Raw genomic sequence first — 21926 nt, 5'->3', positions numbered from 1 at the left:
TAAAAGCATGGTGAGAGTACTGCAGTATTTCAGACCAGCTTACTGTACATCAGTGGAACCAAATACCCCCCTCCCCTCCCTTTAATTCATCGCTTTAGAATTTTAAAACAGCAAAGTCACACCAGAAGCCAAGTGATTTCCATTGGTACAAACATACTTTAATGTACAATTAAATAATTGGCAAAATTCTGACCACCAAAATAACTTAATTTTTTTAACCAAAACATCTTTTTTTTGCTCCTCTCAGCAAGCACCAAGAAGTGTTAGCAAGAGAAAATTAAAGAGAAAAGTGGTCATAATTAATAAATCACATGGTCTTTTTTCCAGTCTGCATCTCTTAAAGAAACAAGAACAAAAAACCTCTGTTCAGTTACCATGGTTTGTACAGTGAATCAGTATGTACTCGTATATGCATGTATAAGACATTTCATCAAAACGGCATGATATTTCTCAGCAGTCCCCAAGTGGGACACGTAGGTTATGACTGCAGTGTCATTTTGCATCACTATTACATCTTTAGAAAAGTGTCATTTATAAGCTCCTGTTGCTTCAAGTTTATTTTTCCAAAAACTTAAATTATATATATATATATATATATATATATATATATATATATATATATATATATAAAAAGACAAGGGTTTGTTTGTTTTTTTCCTTTTTTTTTTTTTTTTTCTTTTTTAAATAAAAAGAAGTCTCAATCCATATTGCCACTGTGTTATTTCATGTGGTCTTCCCGCACCCCTTTCTGTCAGCACTGAGAGGGAGGGGAATTGGATAGGGTTGCTGTTTCTTTTCCATTGTCAAACTGCCCTCAAATTTCTTATCTGAAATGCACAGCATGCGCCCTCCAAATCATGTTTGTGTGCAACATGGAGACAAAGAGAGCAAGAACTGCCCTGTTTGTATACACCAATCACCTTCACGTGAAGATCTCAAATTTGGTTCACACACAAAAAGTTGCAATAGTACTGGTCTGACCAACACCCAATTTAAAACAACCTCACGGTAAAACTTCTTAGAGTGAGCTTGGTTGCTCTAAGCTGCCCTAAAGGTCTACAACTCCTAAGAGCTTAAATCAACAGGAAACAGCAATAGGAAATTCTGTGTCTGCCTGCCTATATCCATGTACATTGTATTAGCGCAAGCCCCCCCCCCCCAAAAAAAGATTCAAGTTATCTTTATACAGTAGGAAAAAATTTTTAGATCCCTACGGTCTGAGCATTGAAAAGCCATAGGAGAATAGTTCCTTCTTGGACAGAGGTGATATTGGAGGGCAGAGTTGGTAAGATAGCAAAAGGGCATTAAAAGTTGTTGTGAGAAATCCACATTCCCTCATCACTTAGTCAGCTACCGCTTCTTGGTAGAAATCACTGCACTCTGTCCTGTGATCATAACACACATGTAGTGTCAGCAGTTCTATTACAGTTCCAATGGAAAAAGACAGGAGAGAATGGGGTACACATTCAGAGTTTACAGGACAACTGAGAAACATAGGACAGTCGTATCCCATGCACCTGCCATCAGAAAACAGTCAAAACCCTTAACACTTAAAGCCCACCTCCCCCCCCCTCACAAAACTATACAAAAAAAATATTTTTTTCTGCCTGGTTAACAAAAATATATTCTTTGTGAACTGTAGCCGTTTCAAATAATATGCTATTAGCTGTCTGAAAGGAACACGTGAACACTCTGGGGACTGAAGCTGACCAAGAGAGTGATGGTAATAAATAAAAAGGTTCACCACCACCAGCAGTTACTAGTCAGAATTTAACACTTCCAAAAGGGTACAATCTTGATGGTATATGAAGGAAAAAGAAGATTTATTGTTTATGGTATTCTTTAATTTTACGCTTTTAAAACCTTAAAAAAATATCTATAAAAAAAAGGCGGACATCCCCAAAAATATTACTCATCATATACCAAGGCGAATTTTCCCATCCTTTTCACCCAAAACCCTTTGAACACAATTGGCTAAAAAATATATATGTATATATTAACAGTAATAACTTACCATTTATTTAATTTATTCATTTGCGCATTTAATGTAGTATCTCCCATAGGAAGGTGTATTCTTTTCATTTACTTCAAAAATATTAAATAATAACACTAATAATGACAGCAATGGTAAATTCTAAAACTGCAACCCATTCCTGGGAAACAGGGCAGTTGAGGACTTAACGCTGTATCAGATCTAATGAGTGATTAATATTTGTCCCCATGTCTTGGTTGTTACCAGCCAGCATCTCAGTAGTCCCTTGCCCATGCAGAGCCACCATTCCACCAAGCTGTGAAAGCATGGTGTTCTGATCTGACCCAAACTGTGCTTGGTCCAAAGAGTTAGACTGCTGCTGAGATGCTTGCTGTGGTGGTTGTGGCGGTGGAGGAGCCACCATACCAGTGTGGTGCTGGGGAAGGTGGCTAGGGAGAGGGGACCCTGTTTGGGTCTGGGGAGAAATGCGGTGGGGTGAAGGTTGGGGCTGCAGGCGAGGAGATGGACTGGAGTTGGGTGGCTGAGATTGTGGCCTGGGCGATGGCTGTGGTGACCGCACCTGGTTGCTCAGGGAAGTGGGCAACTGCTGGCCCTGCAAATGGGGAGACTGGGACATCTGCTGCTGAGGGCTTATTGGATTGTTGTGTTGGGCAGGAGAGCTACTACCCAGGTGCTGCTGCTGCTGCTGGAGGAGCCTTTGGTGTAGTGCTTGCTGGAGCATGGCCTGGGAAGGCTGTGGCTGGGAACCAGCTGGAGGGGGCTGGAGCGAGCCACCACCTCCAGGACTGCCATCAGCCCCTTGGAGTCCACCCATAGCATTTTGCTGCTGCTGCTGCTGCTGCTGCTGCTGCTGCTGCATCTGAAGGTGCTGCTGCAGCCTCTGTTGCAAAGCTGCAGCCACTTGCTGATGAGACATGGTGCTCGAGTAGCTCTGCTGCATCCCAGGCTGGGCTCCCCCCTGCTGGAGTCCACCAGTTTGAGGCTGACCAGGCTGTTGCGGTGGCAGGCCAGGCTGGCCATGATAACCCTGCTGCTGTGTCTGTGGATGCTGAAACTGACTATGGTTTCCCATCTGCTGCTGTTGCTGCTGCTGCTGCTGCTGCTGCTGCTGCTGCAGATGCTTCCTCATCAGTTCTCTGAATTGAGGAGAGATGTTGGCCATGTTGGTGCCCTGACCTGGCATGATACCTTGCTGCTGCTGCTGCATGTTAACACCCATCATGGATCGCTGTTGTTGAAGCTGTTGTTGCTGTTGAAGGGGGTTCATAGGGGCCATGCCTGTCCCTTGACCCAGATGCATACCTGGTTGAGGAGCCCCAGCATTTACATTCACCTGCTGTCCATCCATGACTACGGGGCCCGCACCTCCAGCTCCAGGCCCGCCTCTGCCCATATATCTGGGTGCACGCTGCTTGATGAAGGTTGCCATGAGCTGAGGATTCGAGCGCAGTATGTTCAGGACCTGCTGCTGTTGGAGAGGGGAGCTGGGGGAGCGTAGAGTCCTCAGCAGGTCTTGCAAGGTACTCTGAGGGAGGCCACCAGGGCCCGCCCCTGCAGCCCCGCCTGGGCCACCCATCATGCCCATGACACCAGGATGACCTTGCTGTTGCTGTTGTGGGACTTGCTGCTGCTGTGCTACCTGCTGTGCTTGTTGCGCTGGCACCATTCCTGGATGCCCCATCTGGTTCATCATGCCTGCTCGCTGCTGAGGGGAAATGCCCGGGGCTCCCCACTGTGGGCCATGAAGTGGAGCCCCGCCCTGGGGAGCTTGCTGGGGCAACGGCACCTGAGGAGGCAGCTGGTTAGGTGGCCCTCCTTGCTGCTGCATGCCTGCACCAACCATACCCTGCTGCTGCTGCTCCAGTTGAGCCCTGGCTACAGCCACCGGCGCCTGCGGAGGAATTCCCTGGGCCCCAACCATTCCCGCTCCAGGATGGTTTTGGGTTTGCGGGCCCTGGTGCAAGGCATGTGGAGGCATCATCCCTGGTCCCGGATTCATCTGCAACGTCTTTTGTTTTGCCATCTGCCTCTGAGTCTCAGCCACCCGCTGGATCTTCAAGGCCATTTCCAGGGCTGCAGGGGGAGGGCCAGGCAGCTGCTGTGGCGGGAAGGCATTCTGTCCTGGGTTGGGCTGCTGCTGCTGATTGATTGGGCTCATTCCTGGCTTCCCTATCGACTGGGAGAGTGGAGAGGAGCCTGGAGGCCTCTGCACATAGGGAGGAAGGCTGTTGGGATGCTGAAGTTGCTGCACTGAAGGAGGCTGCACCTGCTGCTGCTGGACCATCTGCTGTTGTGGGGAGTTCATCATACTGCCACCTGCAGGCATCTGCTGGAACTGATGATGCTGGACCATTCCTGCCAGCTGTGGCTGTTGCGGCTGCTGTGGCCCTCCAGCAAGACCAGGCTGGGCTACAGGGGGTGGACACTGCTGAGTAGGTGTCTGGGGGGTGGGAGGCTGAGTGCTTGGTGTGGGCGTGCCCGGCCCCGTGGTACTGTTGTTCCCGGGTGATGGCAGCCCTCCAATGGGCTGCTGGCCCGTTCTCTGCATGCTGGCCACTCTTCTCCGGAGCATCTGGGCCTGTTGAACTCGGTGCTGCAGTTGTTGCTGACGCAGTTTCTGCTTGATGTTGAGGCAGAAAGGCACAGGACACTTGTTCTCTTGGCAGTGTTTAGCATGGTAACAGCACAACGCAATCAGCTGCTTGCAGATGGGGCATCCACCGTTGGTTTTGCGCTTGCAGCCCTTGGTGTGCTGGACCACCCGCTTCATCTTCTGACAGGAAGGAAGCGAGCAGTTGGCGTTTCGACACTGGCAGGCGTGCACCAGAGACTGGATGCAGCGCTGGATGCTGAGGCGGCGCGAGTCTCCTGGACTCTGCATGGAGGCCGCAGCTTGGCTGTTGCTCTCGTCATCCAGGCCCAGACCAAGCTTCTCCATCTTGTGCTCATGACCTTTTGTGTTGTAGCAAGTGATGCAAAGGTCATAGTCCTGTGAGGAGAGAGAAAAGGTATAGTAGGGCACATCAGAATGATGAACAGCAGTTATTAAATACACCACAGGACTACATGTTTCATTTGAAAGCATGAGTTTGGCTTGTTTCCATTCTGAAGAACAAAATTCTGAAGTGGTTCACATTTCTTACCTCGCATACAGTGCAGTGGAACCGTGTCTCAACATGATGTTTACATTCGTTACAGGTGTAGACAAATCGGTCTTGGCTCTGGTTATGCAGCTCTACCAGCATACACATGGAACTCCATTGAGAACGCCTGAGTGAGGAAAACTCCAGGTGCTTGTCCCGTGCCAAAGTAAGGAAAGCATCTCTCCCATCCATCAGGTCACACGCCATTAAAGGATCCGGGTCCATAATGGGCGGAACAGCATTGGAATTGGGCCCGGCAATAAGCCGGATAACAAAGAACACCTAAAAGGAGGTACCAAAGGGTTTAGAAAATACCACACATTTTCCAAGTCACAGCACAGCTGAATGCAAGACCAACTACCCTTCTTCCTACCTCCTTGTGCTTCTCCATAGTGGCATAAAGCTTTTGAGACAAGTCGTTGGACACATTCGGCATCCCTGGTTTCTTTTTGTTGGCTCGGCTCAGGCTGCTCTTGTTCTTGCTCGTTTTCTTATTGTTCTTTTTCTTGGCATTTTTACTGTCCCCCTTTGTGGCCTGGAAGGTGGCATAGAATCAGATTCATTGTGTGTAAAAAGTTATTTAAAAATAAATAAATAAAATGTACCACCCCACACGCATGCGTGTAATTAGGTAGCCTATGATTGCAATGCTTCTAACTTACGTCTACACTTTCACTGGAAGTGCTATTCTCTTCCCGTTTTCTCTCCTCTTCCTCCTGTTCCAGCTCCTTAATGCTCTCCTCAAGCACATTAGGCCAGAAGTCACCTTCAAAGTAGGGCAGTTCTTTCGCACTGGTGAGACGATCCTCTGTCGCTTGCTTAAAGATGTCCTGCAAAAGGTATCAACAGGGAGTTGGTGCACCTTGAATTGCCCTTTGTTTTTGTAAAACCGTATTATGCAAGGAATTTTGTAATTAATGAAAACAAATCAATTTTGAAGAGAGCAGAAAAACAAAAACAACAAGTCAAATTTATATATAGCACTTTTTACAACAGTTGTCACAAAGCAGCTTCACAAATATCTGAGTCCAAGCCCCCAGTGAGCAAGTCAAGGGTGACGGTGGCAAGGAAAATCTCCCTAGAGCATTAGGAAGAAACCTTGAGAGGAACCAATACTCAAAAGGGACCCATCCTTACCTTATAGTCATGTACAATGCGCTCAGCAACAGCCTTGTCCAGCATCTTCTTATACCACTCCTGCAGCCGTTTAGGTTTGGGTATCTTCTGGTCCGCAGGGTGACAGTGGAAGATGTAATCATCTCCCTCACTAGGAGGGCAGGCCCAAATGTGACCTGTGGTAAACCTGAGAAAAACAGCCATGGGCATGTTTACAAGTGGCAAACTATAACAAGGGTGTAAAGCTCACTACATGTACATTTATTAGAACTGTTGCCGTTTATTTACACATTACATTTAGCATCATTAAAATGAGTTTCGTACCCTAGTTTTTTTACATACTCCAGATACCCAATAAGAATCTCATGGTATACTGCTGTCCTCAAACATCGTGGCTGAAAAAAGTGAACGCTGTCCAAGTAGGATATGTATACCCGTCTGGCAGGAGGAGAAAGTAGTTAGAGCATTAATTACAGCAGTATCAAATAGTCCAACAACTTTCATTTAGAAACCTCTGTACAAAATACTCCTGATAGATCAGGGAGAGGGAGAGCAGGATTTATTAATTGAGATACTGAACATGACTGATATGGTTCAATATGGCTGACCTTTGATTAGGTGGTGGGCAGTCTGAGCCATATTCCTGCACGTGCATGCCAAAAAAGCACACATCAATGCCATCAATGTCCTCAAAGGCAAAGAGAGCTTTTGATCTATACGGGAAAGACTCCGCCATCTCACCACTATCCACAAACCTGAGGAAGAGGAACAAAAGCCATCAACATGTCAGATAACATATCCTTCATCAAGATCTGCAGAATATAAACAAAAGGTAACAAAGCTGGACTTTCCCCTCAATTGACATCATTCAATAGCATCAACATTAGTCCAGACCAAACATGACCATCATCAGACCACATCAAACAAAGCAGATAGATGCTGGAGATGGAGATTCTCACCTGGACTTCATTCCTGGTTTGACTTCCACCACCTTATCAGAGACATGGACAACACGGATAGTGATGTCACCAGACTCAGAGTGGTTCTGCCGCTTCAAGAAATCGTTAACCCGACTTTCTAAGAAGATGCCCAGCTTTGTCTGTGGTAGCCCTAATGGGGGAGGGAAATTTGCAGTTATGCTCCAAGATGTTACTGCACAGTTTAACATTACTGGTTAACTGTGAATGCTTCTAATTAGCAGATAATTCTCTGAGTCCAGTTTAACATACTTTTAGCAGCATATTTATTTTCTTTGCGGGTCTTGTTTGACTTCTTCAGACAGCCGTTACATGAAAAGCTGAGAGAGTAATAAAGGATATACAAGTTAGATAAGTAATTATTGAAAGACAGCCAGCGACACTAACTGCAATTTAAAAATGTCTGGAGGCCTTATCTGAATTTTCTCTGAAAAGTTTAAGACTCACCCCACTGGCCAAATAATGTCATTGTGCAGAACACAGATCTGATGCATTTTACGTCCACAGTCCATACATTCAACAAATCTACAAAGGGAACAGCAAACAGTTCAAAGTTTAACATTTCCCCAAGACAGGCAATAATAGTGGCTGCCAGTCACTGATGATGCCTAATAAAGCCAAATGAATGAATACTCATGCACCCACCCACCATCACGCAGTGATACATTTATTCATTGAGATATTAAGTATATTTATGAAGCATACTCCTAAGAGCAAATCATCAGAGATAACAAAAGAAAATCAAATGGCTTACAACTCAGGATCAAGTGTGTCATTCTTCTTCTTTTCAAACTGTTCCTTGTTGATGGATCTGAAACACAGATGTTTTCTGAGTTTTTAAATGGTGACAAATGGCTCAATGAAAACTGCAATTTAATTATATTTACTCTGTACTAGTGCAATGTCCTATTCTGTATTGCAATCCTCTATCAACTGCAAAATTAAGAAAGGTTTAGAAGGACGAGGAATCATTTTGGGAAATGTGGGGGGGGGGGGGAAGCCACTCCAAAAAAAAAACAACTTAATATGTAGACCATTACTGAAACATAGAGATGGCAGAGATACTCACGCCTGAGGCTGGGATGGATCATCCCCTAAGGACACGCTCTCACCCTGGATCTCGTTGAAACACTTCTCACAGAAGTGGTACCTGTCAGCAAGAAGCCCATATTTTGGTGAACTATACCATTCACCAAACACCACAGCCAGTCACAGAAAGGCCATGAAGAGGTGGACACCAATCAGTGCAGGGCAAGGCAGGGCGGGCCAAAGGGGAAGCAGGCACAGATGAGGAGCGCAGAACAGGGTCGTCGTCAGAAGAGCCAATCAAGATGCGCGTTTTTTTGAGCAGGGAGGGGAGGGTAATGGTGCAGATGATTGGTCAGACGAAAGCAGGCCATGGCAGACATGACAGACGTGGAATTACAGGGAGGGGAAAGGTGTTGGGAAGGGGGATATTGGTAGAAAAGGATGGATGGACAGGGAGACGACAACAGACAAGACAAGCAGAAAGCCAAAGCAAAGCACAGATTAGCGTTTGCATGTGTAATGAGTAAAACATCACAGCTAAACAAGGGCAGAATCAACTGCAGGAGGAGGCAGGGGTGAGGGGAAGCATTTACAGACACATGAGCACATTAAAACGTGTACACACGCAGCAGAAGCAAACTGTCAGATAAAGAATGGCATTTTAAGGAAACTGTTCCTCAAAAGAAGCATGCATATGCATAAGAACTAAGTCTTTAAATGGCAAACCAGCTCTGCTTCTTCTGAACACATGTATATATGCTAATTTGTATATACGACAATAAGAAAAAAAAATATCATGAGATGACATAATACATTTTCTTATGAACAATTCATTTTAACAGGTGGTTTAGCACCCAATACAAATACAGAGTTACACAGTATTTTACCAATATCACTATGGTTACTGAGTGGAGAGCAAACTTAATGTTATGTTTAATTTGTTTACTGAGTGAATATTAGACGTTAGTTATCCTAATTAACCTGCTCATCATTCATCTAAAACAAAAGGCATGAGCCTTGGTCATGGCTGGCAACTGGGGCTTAATCTGTTCTGCCAATGAAGCATATCGTGTGCACACACACACACATGAATGTGGGGTGTGTGTGTGTGTGTGTGTGTGTGTGTGTGTATGCATCACCACCCCATGTCCCTTACCTGTTCTGGTAACTAAAGTAAGCAGCATCTCGTGGTATAGTGCATAGCTGCTTCCCATAGCAGCAGAGAGTTTGAGGGGAGAATTCCAGCTATACAAATACAAAAACAGAAAAAATAGTAAAGAGATGCAGGAAAAAAAAAAAAAAGAAAAAAAAAGAAAGAAAAAGACAGATGGAGACAATCACAGAAGAGAAACATACTACTACCCATTTAATCAGTGGTTACCCAGATCATTCTCTTTAGGTTACAACCATGCATCTGCAGTGAAATTTCTTATAACCCTTCAGAAACAGCCTGGACAAGGCATTATTACAAGAATAGCTGAATGTCTACACTCCAGCTGTGAGCTTAGGCTTCAGGTCGCAAGAACTCTGCCCAGAAATGGTACACTGTATCCTAGCTACACCGACACTTAATAGCTTAACTACTGCTTTTCTTTTGAATGGAAATGTGAGAATACAGCACATGTACTCTGTAGAACGTTCTTTCCCTTTGCCATGCATACCTTTCTCCCACAGCAATAACCAAGACTCTGCATGACGGGGTCAATCTCCTGTTCAAACACTTCTGCCAGCTTTGAGCAGTACTTGTAGACCCGTGACGTCTTGCGGTTGTACAACCAAGCATTATTGAACATGAGCCAGATGTCATCCACATATTGCCAAGGCTCCTGATACTGGCCTGTGTCAAGTTTACGTTTGATAGTAGACAAGTCCATAGGATTCTTCACAATGTCAAAATAATCCTGAGAGACAAGTAATCAAAAGAGGCAGAACATAGCATCACTACTCAGGGTTACATTGGAGTTTACACAAACACACAAACACATTTATGAATTCAACACTTGTTTGGGGTTCGCAAGTGAACTGCAGGGGTCGCATACAGGTATTCCCAGGAGGGATGGATCCACAGGCTGGCGAAAGGGGAGAGACTCCGGATCCTGGCGATAGAGAGACTCCAGCGTGGGCATCAGAGCCTGTCGCAGCTCCTCTGGCTTGAAGACTGGCAAGACAAATACAAACACACAGAGATATTGTATCAAAGTAATCTGTTTATAAAATAATGTGTCAAAGCATGGTGATGCACTGCATCTGAATGTGGCCTTGTGAAAAGAATGTGCTCACTCTTCTTTTTGATGGGCATTCCAGAAGGCAAGTTGTGGGATCCTGTGGACCCTGCCCCCGAATCCTCCTCTTTAGGTTCGATCTTTAGCTGAGACTTTTTGTCCTCTCCTGCAGCTGCAGTGGTCTCCATGGGAATACCTTTGCATCCCTCACTGCACCCCTCTTCCTTCTTTATCTAAAAGGGAGAGACAAGCAACCTCTCACACAAACCGCAATTACTGCCAAGCGACAGTCCCTGTCTGCTCACAGAACTTCTCCCTGATCTTTACCTCAGGCCTTTCCACAGGTTTTATTTCTCCTTTCTTTCCGATTCTTCCTCCCTTCATTGATTCCTCTTCCTCCTCCTCCTCTTCCTCCTCCTCATCTTCTTCCTCCTCCTCATCTTCTTCCTCCTCCTCCTCTGATTGCTTGACCTCCATCTTGGGCTCGAGAGCAGCGGTGGCATCTGAGGGCAGCGGCTGGGAGGCTGCGTCCACGCTGCTCACCGAAGCAGGAGTGGAAGCCTGGCCTTCCACTGGCAGAGATCCCTTCTGAGACAGCTGACATGGAAGGGAAGAAATGAAACCAGACGGCAGCTATTAGAATGTGGGCGGGACCTGACACTGTGGGGGAAACGAGCACCAGTTATTAGCGCCATGATTCTATGGCATCAACTTATTTTACACTGCAGTTGCATGGAAATACTTACTGGAGTGGGTGGATGCTGAGGTGGAAGGGCGGAGTTGGGTGTGGCTGAAGAAGCCGCTCCTAAAAGCTGCTGTTGGAGCTGCAGCGCTTTGTCAGAATTAGTAGGCTGAGGCAATGGCTGCTGACCACTCCCTAGGTGAGGCAGGCTCGGGGTGTGGGGCTGTGGAGTCTGTGAGCCTGAGAGGCTCGGGGGAGGCGTGAGGTGTGGAGTCGGTGTGCGGCTGCGTGCCGGGGAGGGAGAGCTCTGACGCATGGGTGGGCAGTGGGGAAGGTTGAGGGGCTGAGAGGGTGTCGATGATGGGGGCACCCCAACCATGCTGTTGGGCCCTAGAGAACCCACTGAGGCCCCACTGCCAACTGGCCCAGCAGAGCCCGGCTGGCCCAAAGGACTGCTGGCTTGCAGAGACGGTGGGGTCGGCATCGGTCCCTGCTGAAATACCAAAACACAGACGCAGTAAGAGCACATTAGTAAATCAGCTCCACATAAAACATGCATGACAATATGAACACTATAAAATACCCGAGGACACAGGGCAGGACTGTGCAGACAAGTGAGCGAGAGCAGGAAAGACAGGGAATATAGATGCATGTTACTCCTAAAATATTCATGAAAGGAAGCACAGACACCTCAACAATAAGATATCAATGTAGGTTATAAGAGGCTCTTCAATGCAGTATTAGCTCAATCCCTTTCTGGAGGACCACAGTACTTTAATCTTGTGCTCTCCCTGTTCAACACTTGATAATTACCAAATTAGCTGAACAAGATGCATTATAGCAGTGACATCAGAACTGCCGTAACATGGTTTGAGAAAGTGTTAGAGGCTCCAATTTCCTGTTATAATAAGTACTGTTAGAACGTCCTCCCTTACCTGAGTTATGCCACCCTGAGTGCCAGGCTGTGCCATACCAACAGGACCAGTGCCAAGCATTGGGCCTGAACCAGAACATTGGCCAGGGGGTAGGTACTGATTCTGCATTTGTGCAGCATTTGGTTGAGTCATGCGTGCAAGCCCCATACCCATCTGGAACAGTGAAACAATGAACATTAATATTAAGCATTGGTGCGTTAGTTACAGATACATTCAACCATGGTGAACAGAATGTCAGGGCAGCTTCCATGAGCTCTGGCGCATCAGGTACTCATAGTACACAACTGCTCCTCTGGCATTCAAGAGGCTCCCAAAGGGCTTCATGTGTTGCTTCAGTCAGGAGATGAATATAGCTCAGAATATAGCTAATGTTTATACATTTTACTATGTTTATGACTATACATTTTACCGGTGTTTTAATTATTTTACATTACTTTTTTTTGGAAAAGGCTTTAAATGTTAGAACTTGTTTTTGCATTCAAGTTAGCGCTCCAATTCCAACAAAAATGTTTACAATATTTTCAAGCACTGCAGGTCTTTTATAAGCCCCGCATAGTGACCTGCTCATTTACCCAGCCCTCTGCTTTCAACCTTCACATAAAGCATTTAACATGCTTCAAAAGTTCTTGCATAAAATTATAGATAGTTTCTGGACACAAAAGACAGCAGAGCAAGTCTCCTTACTGACCTGGTTAAGGGGTGCACCAAGTGGAAGAGGAGGAGTGGACCTCTGGCCAATGGGCTGCATCTGATTAAACGAGTTCATTCCTAGCCCAAAGACAAGCATTTTCAGTTAGTAAAGAAGCATTTTTTGTTGTATAAAACAAAAATATTGGCTTTCAGCATCTTAAGCACAGACCAGTGGGATTCTGCATCCTGTTGACCATCTGGTTTGGTCCAGTAGGCCGCACGATTGATGGATCTGAGAGAGGGCCATCTGCAATGAGGGGGAAGTATTCATTAAGCCCTATCTTGAAAATGCAATACAATTACTGAAATATCACCAAAGGATTCTCATTGCCAATTACAATATTTGCATAGTATATACTATACTTTAAAAATAAATAAATATGATGACGTGTTCCCATCTGTTCAAGTTGCTAACTAGCCTACTAATTTGGGGGGGTGGGCAGTCCTAACTAGCCTACTCACTGGGGGGCAGTCCTGTGGGTGGCCCTTGATGTCCCATATTGGGTGGTCCCTGCTGCATGCCAGCGGGAGCCATGCCAGGTTGAGCTCCCATCATGCCCTGCTGTTTCTGCAGCCGTGTCCGTCGCTTCTCCTCTAGTTCTTTCTGGATCTTATAGATCTTCTCAGCCAGAAAGTGGTAGTACTCTGCCTACAAGGAGAATTAAAAAAAAATTAAAAATCTAGCAGCAAGTATGCTGCATTCATTACCATTTTACAGGGAAGTGGCCATTTGAATGGCCACCCATCTCAATTTCCACTTGGAAAGTAGTGTTTCATAATCCCTACTTGGAAAGTCGAGTTTTTCCCGAGAGGTCCTATTTCTCAGAACTGAGATTCTGACACCTCTTCAGCATCTCAGTGCTCATTGTGAAAAGTGAGCAACAAATGAGGGTTTTTTTTAAAAACCTTTTAACCACTTGAGTTTAGAAATTAAATTGCTAAATGCTGGTTGATGCTTTGATAACTGAAAAATGCATTTAATTTCTGCAAAAAAAAAAAAAAAAAAAAAAAAGGATCAATTTTGGCACTGTTAACAGCGCATCACGTCCACTTAAAAAATTTTTTTTAAAAAACACGAACTTACTGGTTTCAGACAGCTGAACTCGACGTGAATGATTTAATCTAAGATCTAGTAGGCTCCAAATTGGGGGGGAAAAAAATCTAATTTCCCAGTTCGCAGCAAAAGACAAGAAAGTTTACATGCACACGCACACGCACACAGTACTCAGGAAGGGCTCTTTACCCTGCTGTTTGCAGATTCGTACATGTCCCCCTCTACTTTACGAGCATAGGCTACTAGATTCTCCATCCGCCGGTCTTTCAGTGCAGCTGGGTCTGGGGTAGGGAAGATGGCCTGGACACTGTTGCAAGAGAAAGAGCAGACAGACACTTCAGAACAGAAGTAGATACACATACAATAAAAGTACTCAGATATAAATTGTTGTTTCTACTCTTAACTGCAGCAATAATCAACTAAAGTCAATTGAATCTTTCGAGTGATGTAGTATGAAGAAGTGCGTACAGTTTGTGTACAAGGTGGTTGCGTAGGTCCTGGGTGATGTCCTCATGCCAGCTTTTCCTCATTCCAGCACCAGCAGCTGGAGTAGCTACAGTCACGGAACCCACACTGCCCACTCCACTACTGTCGTTCATCAGACTAGAAGTAGTAGAACAGGTAAAATAAGACCTTCATAGCTGTGTGGCACAATATTTAGCAAACTGCACTATATAACGAACTGAAAACCGCATTCTAGGACAATCACGGGTTTCCATAACTGTGACATGCTGAATGGATGATCAAATTGCTTACTTCTGAGAGTTCATGTTGAGATTCAGAATAGCATCCTGAAGAAGGTTAGATGGCTGGTTCTGAGGCTGCACTCCCACAGCCCCATTAACACCAATTGGGTTGCCAGCTGGAAAATTAAGACCAGTATATGAAGATTTTTTACATTTGTTCACACAGCTTTGGCTTATTAATAATAAACACCACCACCAATAGATCTACACAACAATGGTTAGCACCCCCTTACCCATGGTGTTAAGGGGCCGAGGTGTTTGTTGTGTAGGCTGAGTGGGTGCCTGGTTACCCTGGTAGGTGAGGCCAAGAGCTGCATATGCTCTCTCAATTGAGCTGGGGTCTATCTGACCTGGGGTGTTGAGATTGGGAGCGCTGTGTGAGCCTGGTGTGGAACCCAGAGAAGTACCTAAACCCACACTAGAGGTGCCAAGCAGAGCTGTGGGTGAGGAAGATGCAAGAGTTAAACCGCAAGAGTCAGGAGGACGATGCTTTTTGTAATCAGTATGACACACACAACCATCACGCATAAAAATGTAAGTGGTGTGGGATACAACGTTACAAAGTGTATACAAGGTGTACAAAGTGCAAGCGCTTTTAAACATAAATGAAGAGAAGGAGCATCTCCTAGACTGATACACACACTCACTCTGCTGATTCCTCTTGTCTCCTGCATTCTTCAGTGGCAGGCAGACGGGGCAGTCATGCCTTGTGCAGTTCTTCCAGTGCGAGATGATCTGCCTGGACGAGGCACAGTGTGCCACTGTAGATTGAAGTGAGGGAAATGAATGTCAGCATTTAGACATTTAGTGCACCAATAGTAAAAAATATATAAATAAATAAATAAATAAATAAAAAATAATAATAATAATAATAATAATTAAATAAATAGGGGGGGGGGGCTACCCAGGAAGGATTAGACATGAATTACTGAAAAACTGTTTTGCCACGCCCCCCAAACTTACCCTGGCAGGACTTGCCAGCCTGGCAGTGCGTCATGTGGTTGAGGACGTTCTTCATGGTGCGGCAGTGAGGCAGGTTGCACTGCCGCACCTCCCCATTCGCTTGCTCACGTCGCTGGCACTTGTGGGCGTGGAGCAAGAGCACCAGCTGCTGCTGAATGAGTTTGCGCTTCTCCGGGTCGGCTGTTGGAGGAACACCTGCCCCGGTTACTACTGAAGTTGCAGCTCCTGGGCCAATTCCTCCTTGGGAATTGGGTACCATAGCAGCTGCCCCTCCGGCTCCAGCACCCCCTGCTGGTGACTGCTGGGAGGCCTGAGATGGGGGGGGGGGGAGAAGCATGAGTGTTTTGATTATGGGGAGGATATGCAGCATTTTGCAGGAAGAGTTTAAACATGTTTGGGAATCAAAACGACACCAGTGACAGGAATTTTCATTTGGCTTGAATTTCACCTGGAGCTAACCACAAAGTATGAAAATGAAACTATAAGAAACAATGAAGATGGCTCCAATTTTTTTCCTCCCTGACTGGACAGATGAAAGTAAAAGATTTCTTAGCATTTTTTCCAGTTATCCTAAAAACAATATAAAGATTTCTTGAGAAGTGATGCAAAAATTCCATCAAATTCTATAAATGATCCCAGTCATCAAATGTCCCAACTGGCTCAAAACTCTTTCAACAGATGTTAATGAGAGGCTGTGAAATACAAGTGTTTTCAATTAATCACTGCCATTTGTCTAAGGCATCACTGCTGGCCAACTGGACTGCTTGATGTCAAGTTTCTTGGGCTCATGCAGGATTTCTGTACTCGATGTGGCTACTCACCATGGCCGACATGCCTGGCATGGGTTGGGGTTTTTTGTCCATGTTGAATTGTGCCAGGCTGTTGGGCAACCCAGGCTTGTTAAGGAGCTGCGGGGCCAGGCCTGTACCACCCAGGCCCTGACCTGCATTTTGACTGTAGGGGCTTCCATAGGGGCCTGCACTTCCCACCATACCCATCTGGGATCACACATAAGAGGAAGGAAACAGAAAAATGAAGTGTGTTGAACCATTGTAGGCAGATTAAAAGGTGTTTAGGAAAACAGAAACTGTATCAGAAAGACTTAAGACAGTCATATCTGTGTATTTTTCCACTCCACAGCCAATGACCCTGTTTACTTGATTATTTTTTAGCTGCAGTTTAAGCTCATGCATTTAAACAGTTTTTAAAAGGGCAGGTGAGCAAATGACTTCAATCTTATATAATTTAGTCAACAAGTTCCCATAACTTGTTTTATCCTGAACAAGAACCCCAAGCTAAATTGTAAAATCTTAATAAGCATTCTACTTTAGCACATGTTTAACATCTCTCTCTTTTAAAATGGACTACTGAACTGTATAAGGGATTTAATGGCAACCTGCCTTTGTGAGTAAATACATGCTACTTAGTAGGAAAGTACAGATTGTCGGCTTTTGATGAGCTGCTTTGTGCAGACAAGCACCGAAGAGATCTGCAGGTTGCCATTAAAATAACCCACTTTTTAAAAAATGCTTTTTTGCCATCCCAAACCCCCCCATTTATGGCAAATGAAACGTGGGTTGACTAGAAACTTCAATATGTAATTTGTTTTATTGCTTGTGTAAAAACATATAAAGAAAATTAATGAGGCATGGTGACCACTTTTGTTGCCCCAGACACACAATTAAATAAATCAAACTTAACTCACCTTGTTCAGTGCAGCAGGCTGTTGTACTCCAAGTCCACCCTGGCTACCAGCTGCTTGCTGCTGTAGAGTCTCAGCCAGCAGATTACTATTACTGCCCATGCCTGGATTGGGATACCCCATTCTGGGTGTGCCATTCATTATCTGTCCTCCCATCATGCCTTGCTGCTGAGGTGCAGGCACACCTGCCTGCTGCTGACCATTGCCTTTCTGAGGGCCAAGCATAGCTCTGTTCATGCCACCCACCATGCTTGCCATCTGTTGCTGCTGCATCAGGTTGGCCTGCTGAGGGGAGAGGTGTTGTTGCCCTTGTGGGACCATGCTCTGGGGCCCCTGAGATGCCTTCATACTCCCCAAATGCCCTACGGAGGCCCCCGCTGAGCTGCCTCCCTGCTGCTGTGTAGGTACAGGCGGTGCTCCAGACCGGAGGAGCTCAGAGAGCTGCTTGTGCTTGGCTGCTGCATCTTGGCCAGCAGTTACAGGCCCTGCAAGCCCTCCACCCACTGCCCCAGCACCACCCAAGCTGGTGTGAAGTTGGCCGAGGTCCCCTCCATTCGCCAGGTCCAGCTCAGAGGAGCTGATGAGCTCATCAGGGAGGTCATGCTCAAGGTCAAAGAGCGAGCCAAAATCTACAGGGGAGTAAGGAAAGAGATCAACAAATGTCTGGCTCCCAAAAAAGACAAATGCAAGTACATCAGTGGAAGTTATAGTTATAAGGTCAAAGTATAAAGCCTCAAGAAGTAAACACAGCCGCACTGCTTAGGAGACATCTACAGTCAACTCACCATCCCACTTTGAAACTAATGTGCGCTTAACACCACTTCACTAAAATCACACTTGACTAGGAAAGCATGCAGTATTTTTGAACCCCTAATGAAATTCAAAATATGATATTGTAACCATTTCATTTTATCCCATAACGATGCTCAAACCTCTTCCATCATTACTAGTTTTATAAGGAATCTAAATGAATATTAAAATTGTCTTTATTGCAAAGAATGCAGCACATTCACTATATTACACCCAAGATTGGGAGTACATAGTACATATTCAAAGTGCAAATTCTCTTTTATATACCTTATAAAATTTCTACTGATTTTGTAAGCTGAGTCTGTGGCCCATTGCATGAACGCTATTTAACAAAAAAAATTAAAAAATGGTAAAGTCTGAGCGTTTGAGACACACAAATCATAAAGAAAAGATACCGTCCTGCTTATTTAACTACATGCTGCCTCTTTTACAAATAAGCAGATATATTGTGTTGTTTCCCGCAAAGAATATCACAAAGAGTGAGAAATACGACACAATGTTACAAAAAACCCACTATTACGTGAATGAGACTCAGAAACTGATATCGTTCTATACACACTCAAGCTCTAACGGAACTTTAAAAATACTAAACAAAATGATGCCTACAAGTTTAACATATCGGTTAAATTTGCAGGAACGACTAATACTAAATGTGTTCATTATTTTTAGCATGCAAGTTCATTTGTAGTGTTACTGCTGAACAATGGAAGAGAGACAGCTAACTAGCGAGTTGAGAAGAAGAAAAATGACCTAAGACAATCGGGTGTTAGAAACAACTAGCTAGCTAACCTAGCGTTAGCTATTTTAGCTAACTTGGTAAGCTCGTTCCAGTAGTCAGTCCAATCGGCGAAATATAATCAACCTGCTAGCAGTTATCCAACGTCTGTTAAATTTACACGTTATAAATGATGGTTAATTTTGTGATTTTCAATTTAACATACTGAAGTCCGTGGTGCCTCAAAGGACGAAGCCATACAGTTACTTAGCGAAATAGCTAAGATAGCTAACAATGCCAGAAGCAGCAGCAGAGTCGGAGTTGTAACGAGTGGGCCTGAGGCTGCGGCATTTAACCTATAAACAGCTAGCTACGCTGTTAATACCATTTAACCTATAGCTACAGTGTCAATAACAGCTATCTGACCTGCTATCAACATTTGCTGGCTATACGTTGAGTTAAGCACAACTCCATTGCTGAACGACGTTCAAAATTACAAATACAATTCCAGATGAGATCTATTAAAGTAGAGTGATACGATCATAAAACTGGATGCGCGTTTGAAAACTAAGGTCATATAGCTAACCTAACTAGACAGCGAATTGCCTGAACTGCAAGTATTTAAGTTGTTAAAGTAAACTAGCAAAAAGCTAATGACCAATCATCTTTGTCGATTGTTAGCTAGCTAGCTAAGAAGAAACAAGCCTTGAGGTAGTTGCGTCTCTTTGAAGCATTCAAATGTGAAACTTTACAGCAAAAAAATATTCCGCAAATTACGTTCATACTTACGACGAGAAACTAGAATAATAAGACATTAAGGCTCTTGGCCATGAATGTGATGTGCAACTGGAGATTTACGCAAGATACAAGTTATTAAGGTGACCAAGCATTCTCAGTCAAACTCAGTCAAAACTGAATTTTGATTATAACCTAGCGAAGTTAACACTGCTGTTTACTCGTAGCTACAACGTTAGCCATCATTACTAAATTAACGTTACACAACACCCGTTTTATTCTGTTGGGTTTTCACCAAACACACATGGATTGCATCCTTTACATGCACCATGTTGTGATCCATTTTGTGCAATCCGAAAAACAGCACTTCACAACTTAACCTAGCTAGATGGGTAACGACCAGCTAGTTGATCTTCCCAGTCATCCTGCAGGCTAACGCTGGTGCTAACTGGCTAGCAGCCGCGATGCTAACTGGCGTAGCTGGTGTAAGCTGGAATGACAAGCTAAGCTCGGTTTGCTAGCTACGGCAAAATAGAAAAATCGTTCTACGTTTTGCCAAACACGACCATAAAGTATATAAATAAATATCTAAATAAAACACCAAAATATTTTTGTCCTGGGTTATATGGGATTTGATAACGATATTTACCGTTTCCATCGCTGGCTGAGGCAGAAAGTGCCGGAGAGGAGAGTTTAGGCCTCTTGGCTGAAGGCGGGCCAGAGTCCAGAACGTTCTCGGCCATATTTTTACGAATTAAAAATATATATATCCACAAAGATAGGCGTCGTCGCCTATTACCGATCCTTCTTTTCTCGTCTCCTTAAAAAGTCGACTTTTCCCCCTCCTTTTAGGGACGAAGGAGGGGAAAGTCCCGTATACAAAATACTCCTCTTTCCTGGGTTCGCCTCTCGATTTCGGCTTCGGCGTATCAACCCCCTCCCCAGTCAGATTTTCGTTCTTTATAAATTTCTGCAAGCGGAGGAGGAGGGAGGGGGAGTCAGTGACACAGGATAAAAAGATACACGTAGCGATTCCTGCCAACTCCTAAAAATCCTGTATGAAGTGGGAGAATTAAGCAAATGAATACGGGTTATAATTTTGCACGTACTCCCCATCCTCGTTCAGAAGAGGTTTATTTTGAGTAATAAAACTGGTCACAAGGGTGCAGTGCAAAGCTAATATCAACTTCTCATTACTTAATGGTAAAGCGCATACAAGAACATTCAGACTAGATATTCTTTTTCAAACTGGTTTATTAACTATTTTACATTTCATGTGTCACAAATATTTTTTACTGCATACCGGTGTTGTCAAGATTTTGCTCGTGGTCTTAAATGTAATAAAATGCCCTGAAATCGAAAACTAACGGTTATTTAAGGAAGCGAGATATCTGTTAAACGTAGGCTTAGGAAAATGTGTTTTTAAAACAAATGTTCCATACACACGGTCATTTCCTACTATTTTGGAACCCTGGGCCACAAAACCTAAAATGAAAATAAATAATAAAAACAATAAATTCACTTTTTGGTCGTATAAAAATTTTTCAGAAGTTTTTGGAGGAATAAACAAGGGTAAAGGTTTAATGGACTTACCTGATCATAAGAATAGTTTAGCAATCCTAAGGTATATCCTAAAGCTGAGATTCTGGCTTGAATGTTCTGGCAATTCAAACACTTTGTTTTGCATCCGCCCAATGCCGTAAATGTAATGTCCAAGTGTGTATTGTTAAAAGACACAAAATAAACACTTCTATTACAATAGTCACTTTTACCACCACATATCTCTTGTGCTGCAGCTACAGGTTTGTCAAGGGCCAGAGAAGATGCTTTGATCAATGAAAAAATTGTGCTATGTAAGGTAATAGTGCTAATATCCACTTATAGAAATGGGGTCCCTAAAGTGTCATTTTCCCATTATTTGAAACTGCTTATAGCACAGTCTCACTCAGAAACTTACCACTTATCCCTTTGCAGCGTTTTGCTGGGCTTAATAAAAGGCCAACTGGACAATCATCCATACCATACAATGTCCTTTTTATATAGATGTTCCTTTTTCTAACACATTTTTTGTCTTTTTATTTATTTGTTTGTTTGTTTGTTTGTTTATTATTGTCTTTTGTTGCAGACGTTGACAAATTATTGGAATTTGGTGCAGTAGTGAATATAAGGCCTTTCTGAATAAATATAAGATCTGCATACTTCTTTGTTTGTATACTACATGTATAATTTTTCTCCTCTTTTTAGGTTATTGGCAAGGTTTGACTATGTGTGGTTGTACACTGGTTGCCAGTTCACTAGATGGCCCTATCTAGTAACATGTTGTCTTACTATATACAGCCCTTTCCACCTCATCTGAAGATGCTCAACAGGGTTGAGATCCAAGGACTGTGCAGGCCAATGAAATGATGAAAACT

At 44.2% G+C, this 21926-nt stretch overlaps 1 protein-coding gene across 2 annotated transcripts; it reads right to left on the bottom strand.

Moving 5' to 3' along the window:
* Window positions 1–136: 136 nt before the first annotated feature.
* On the bottom strand, window positions 137–20626 carry ep300a (EP300 lysine acetyltransferase a). 2 transcript variants are annotated; one of them, XM_035533372.2, is made up of 31 exons: window positions 20162–20626; window positions 17256–17881; window positions 16372–16548; window positions 15551–15860; window positions 15229–15348; window positions 14821–15024; window positions 14598–14703; window positions 14310–14444; window positions 14031–14148; window positions 13250–13436; window positions 12957–13034; window positions 12786–12865; window positions 12098–12250; window positions 11227–11655; window positions 10808–11077; window positions 10539–10713; window positions 10298–10416; window positions 9920–10159; window positions 9415–9503; window positions 8299–8379; window positions 7984–8040; window positions 7677–7754; window positions 7482–7549; window positions 7212–7362; window positions 6861–7007; window positions 6577–6690; window positions 6274–6439; window positions 5799–5966; window positions 5510–5671; window positions 5137–5418; window positions 137–4982 (listed from the first exon to the last, which is right to left on the bottom strand). In XM_035533372.2, exons 1-31 carry the CDS (start codon window positions 20253–20255, stop codon window positions 2178–2180), a joined length of 7989 nt encoding a protein of 2662 aa, XP_035389265.2. In that variant the 5' UTR covers window positions 20256–20626; the 3' UTR covers window positions 137–2177. The 2 variants fall into 2 exon arrangements, with proteins under 2 accessions (XP_035389265.2, XP_026861807.3); XM_027006006.3 differs by having other exon boundaries at window positions 15235–15348.
* Window positions 20627–21926: the final 1300 nt, after the last annotated feature.

This window comes from Electrophorus electricus, chromosome 15, assembly GCF_041902795.1.
Source record: "Electrophorus electricus isolate QZ-2024a chromosome 15, ASM4190279v1, whole genome shotgun sequence".
NCBI classification, from domain to species: domain Eukaryota; kingdom Metazoa; phylum Chordata; class Actinopteri; order Gymnotiformes; family Gymnotidae; genus Electrophorus; species Electrophorus electricus.
This window is presented reverse-complemented; position numbering and strand designations above follow the sequence as displayed.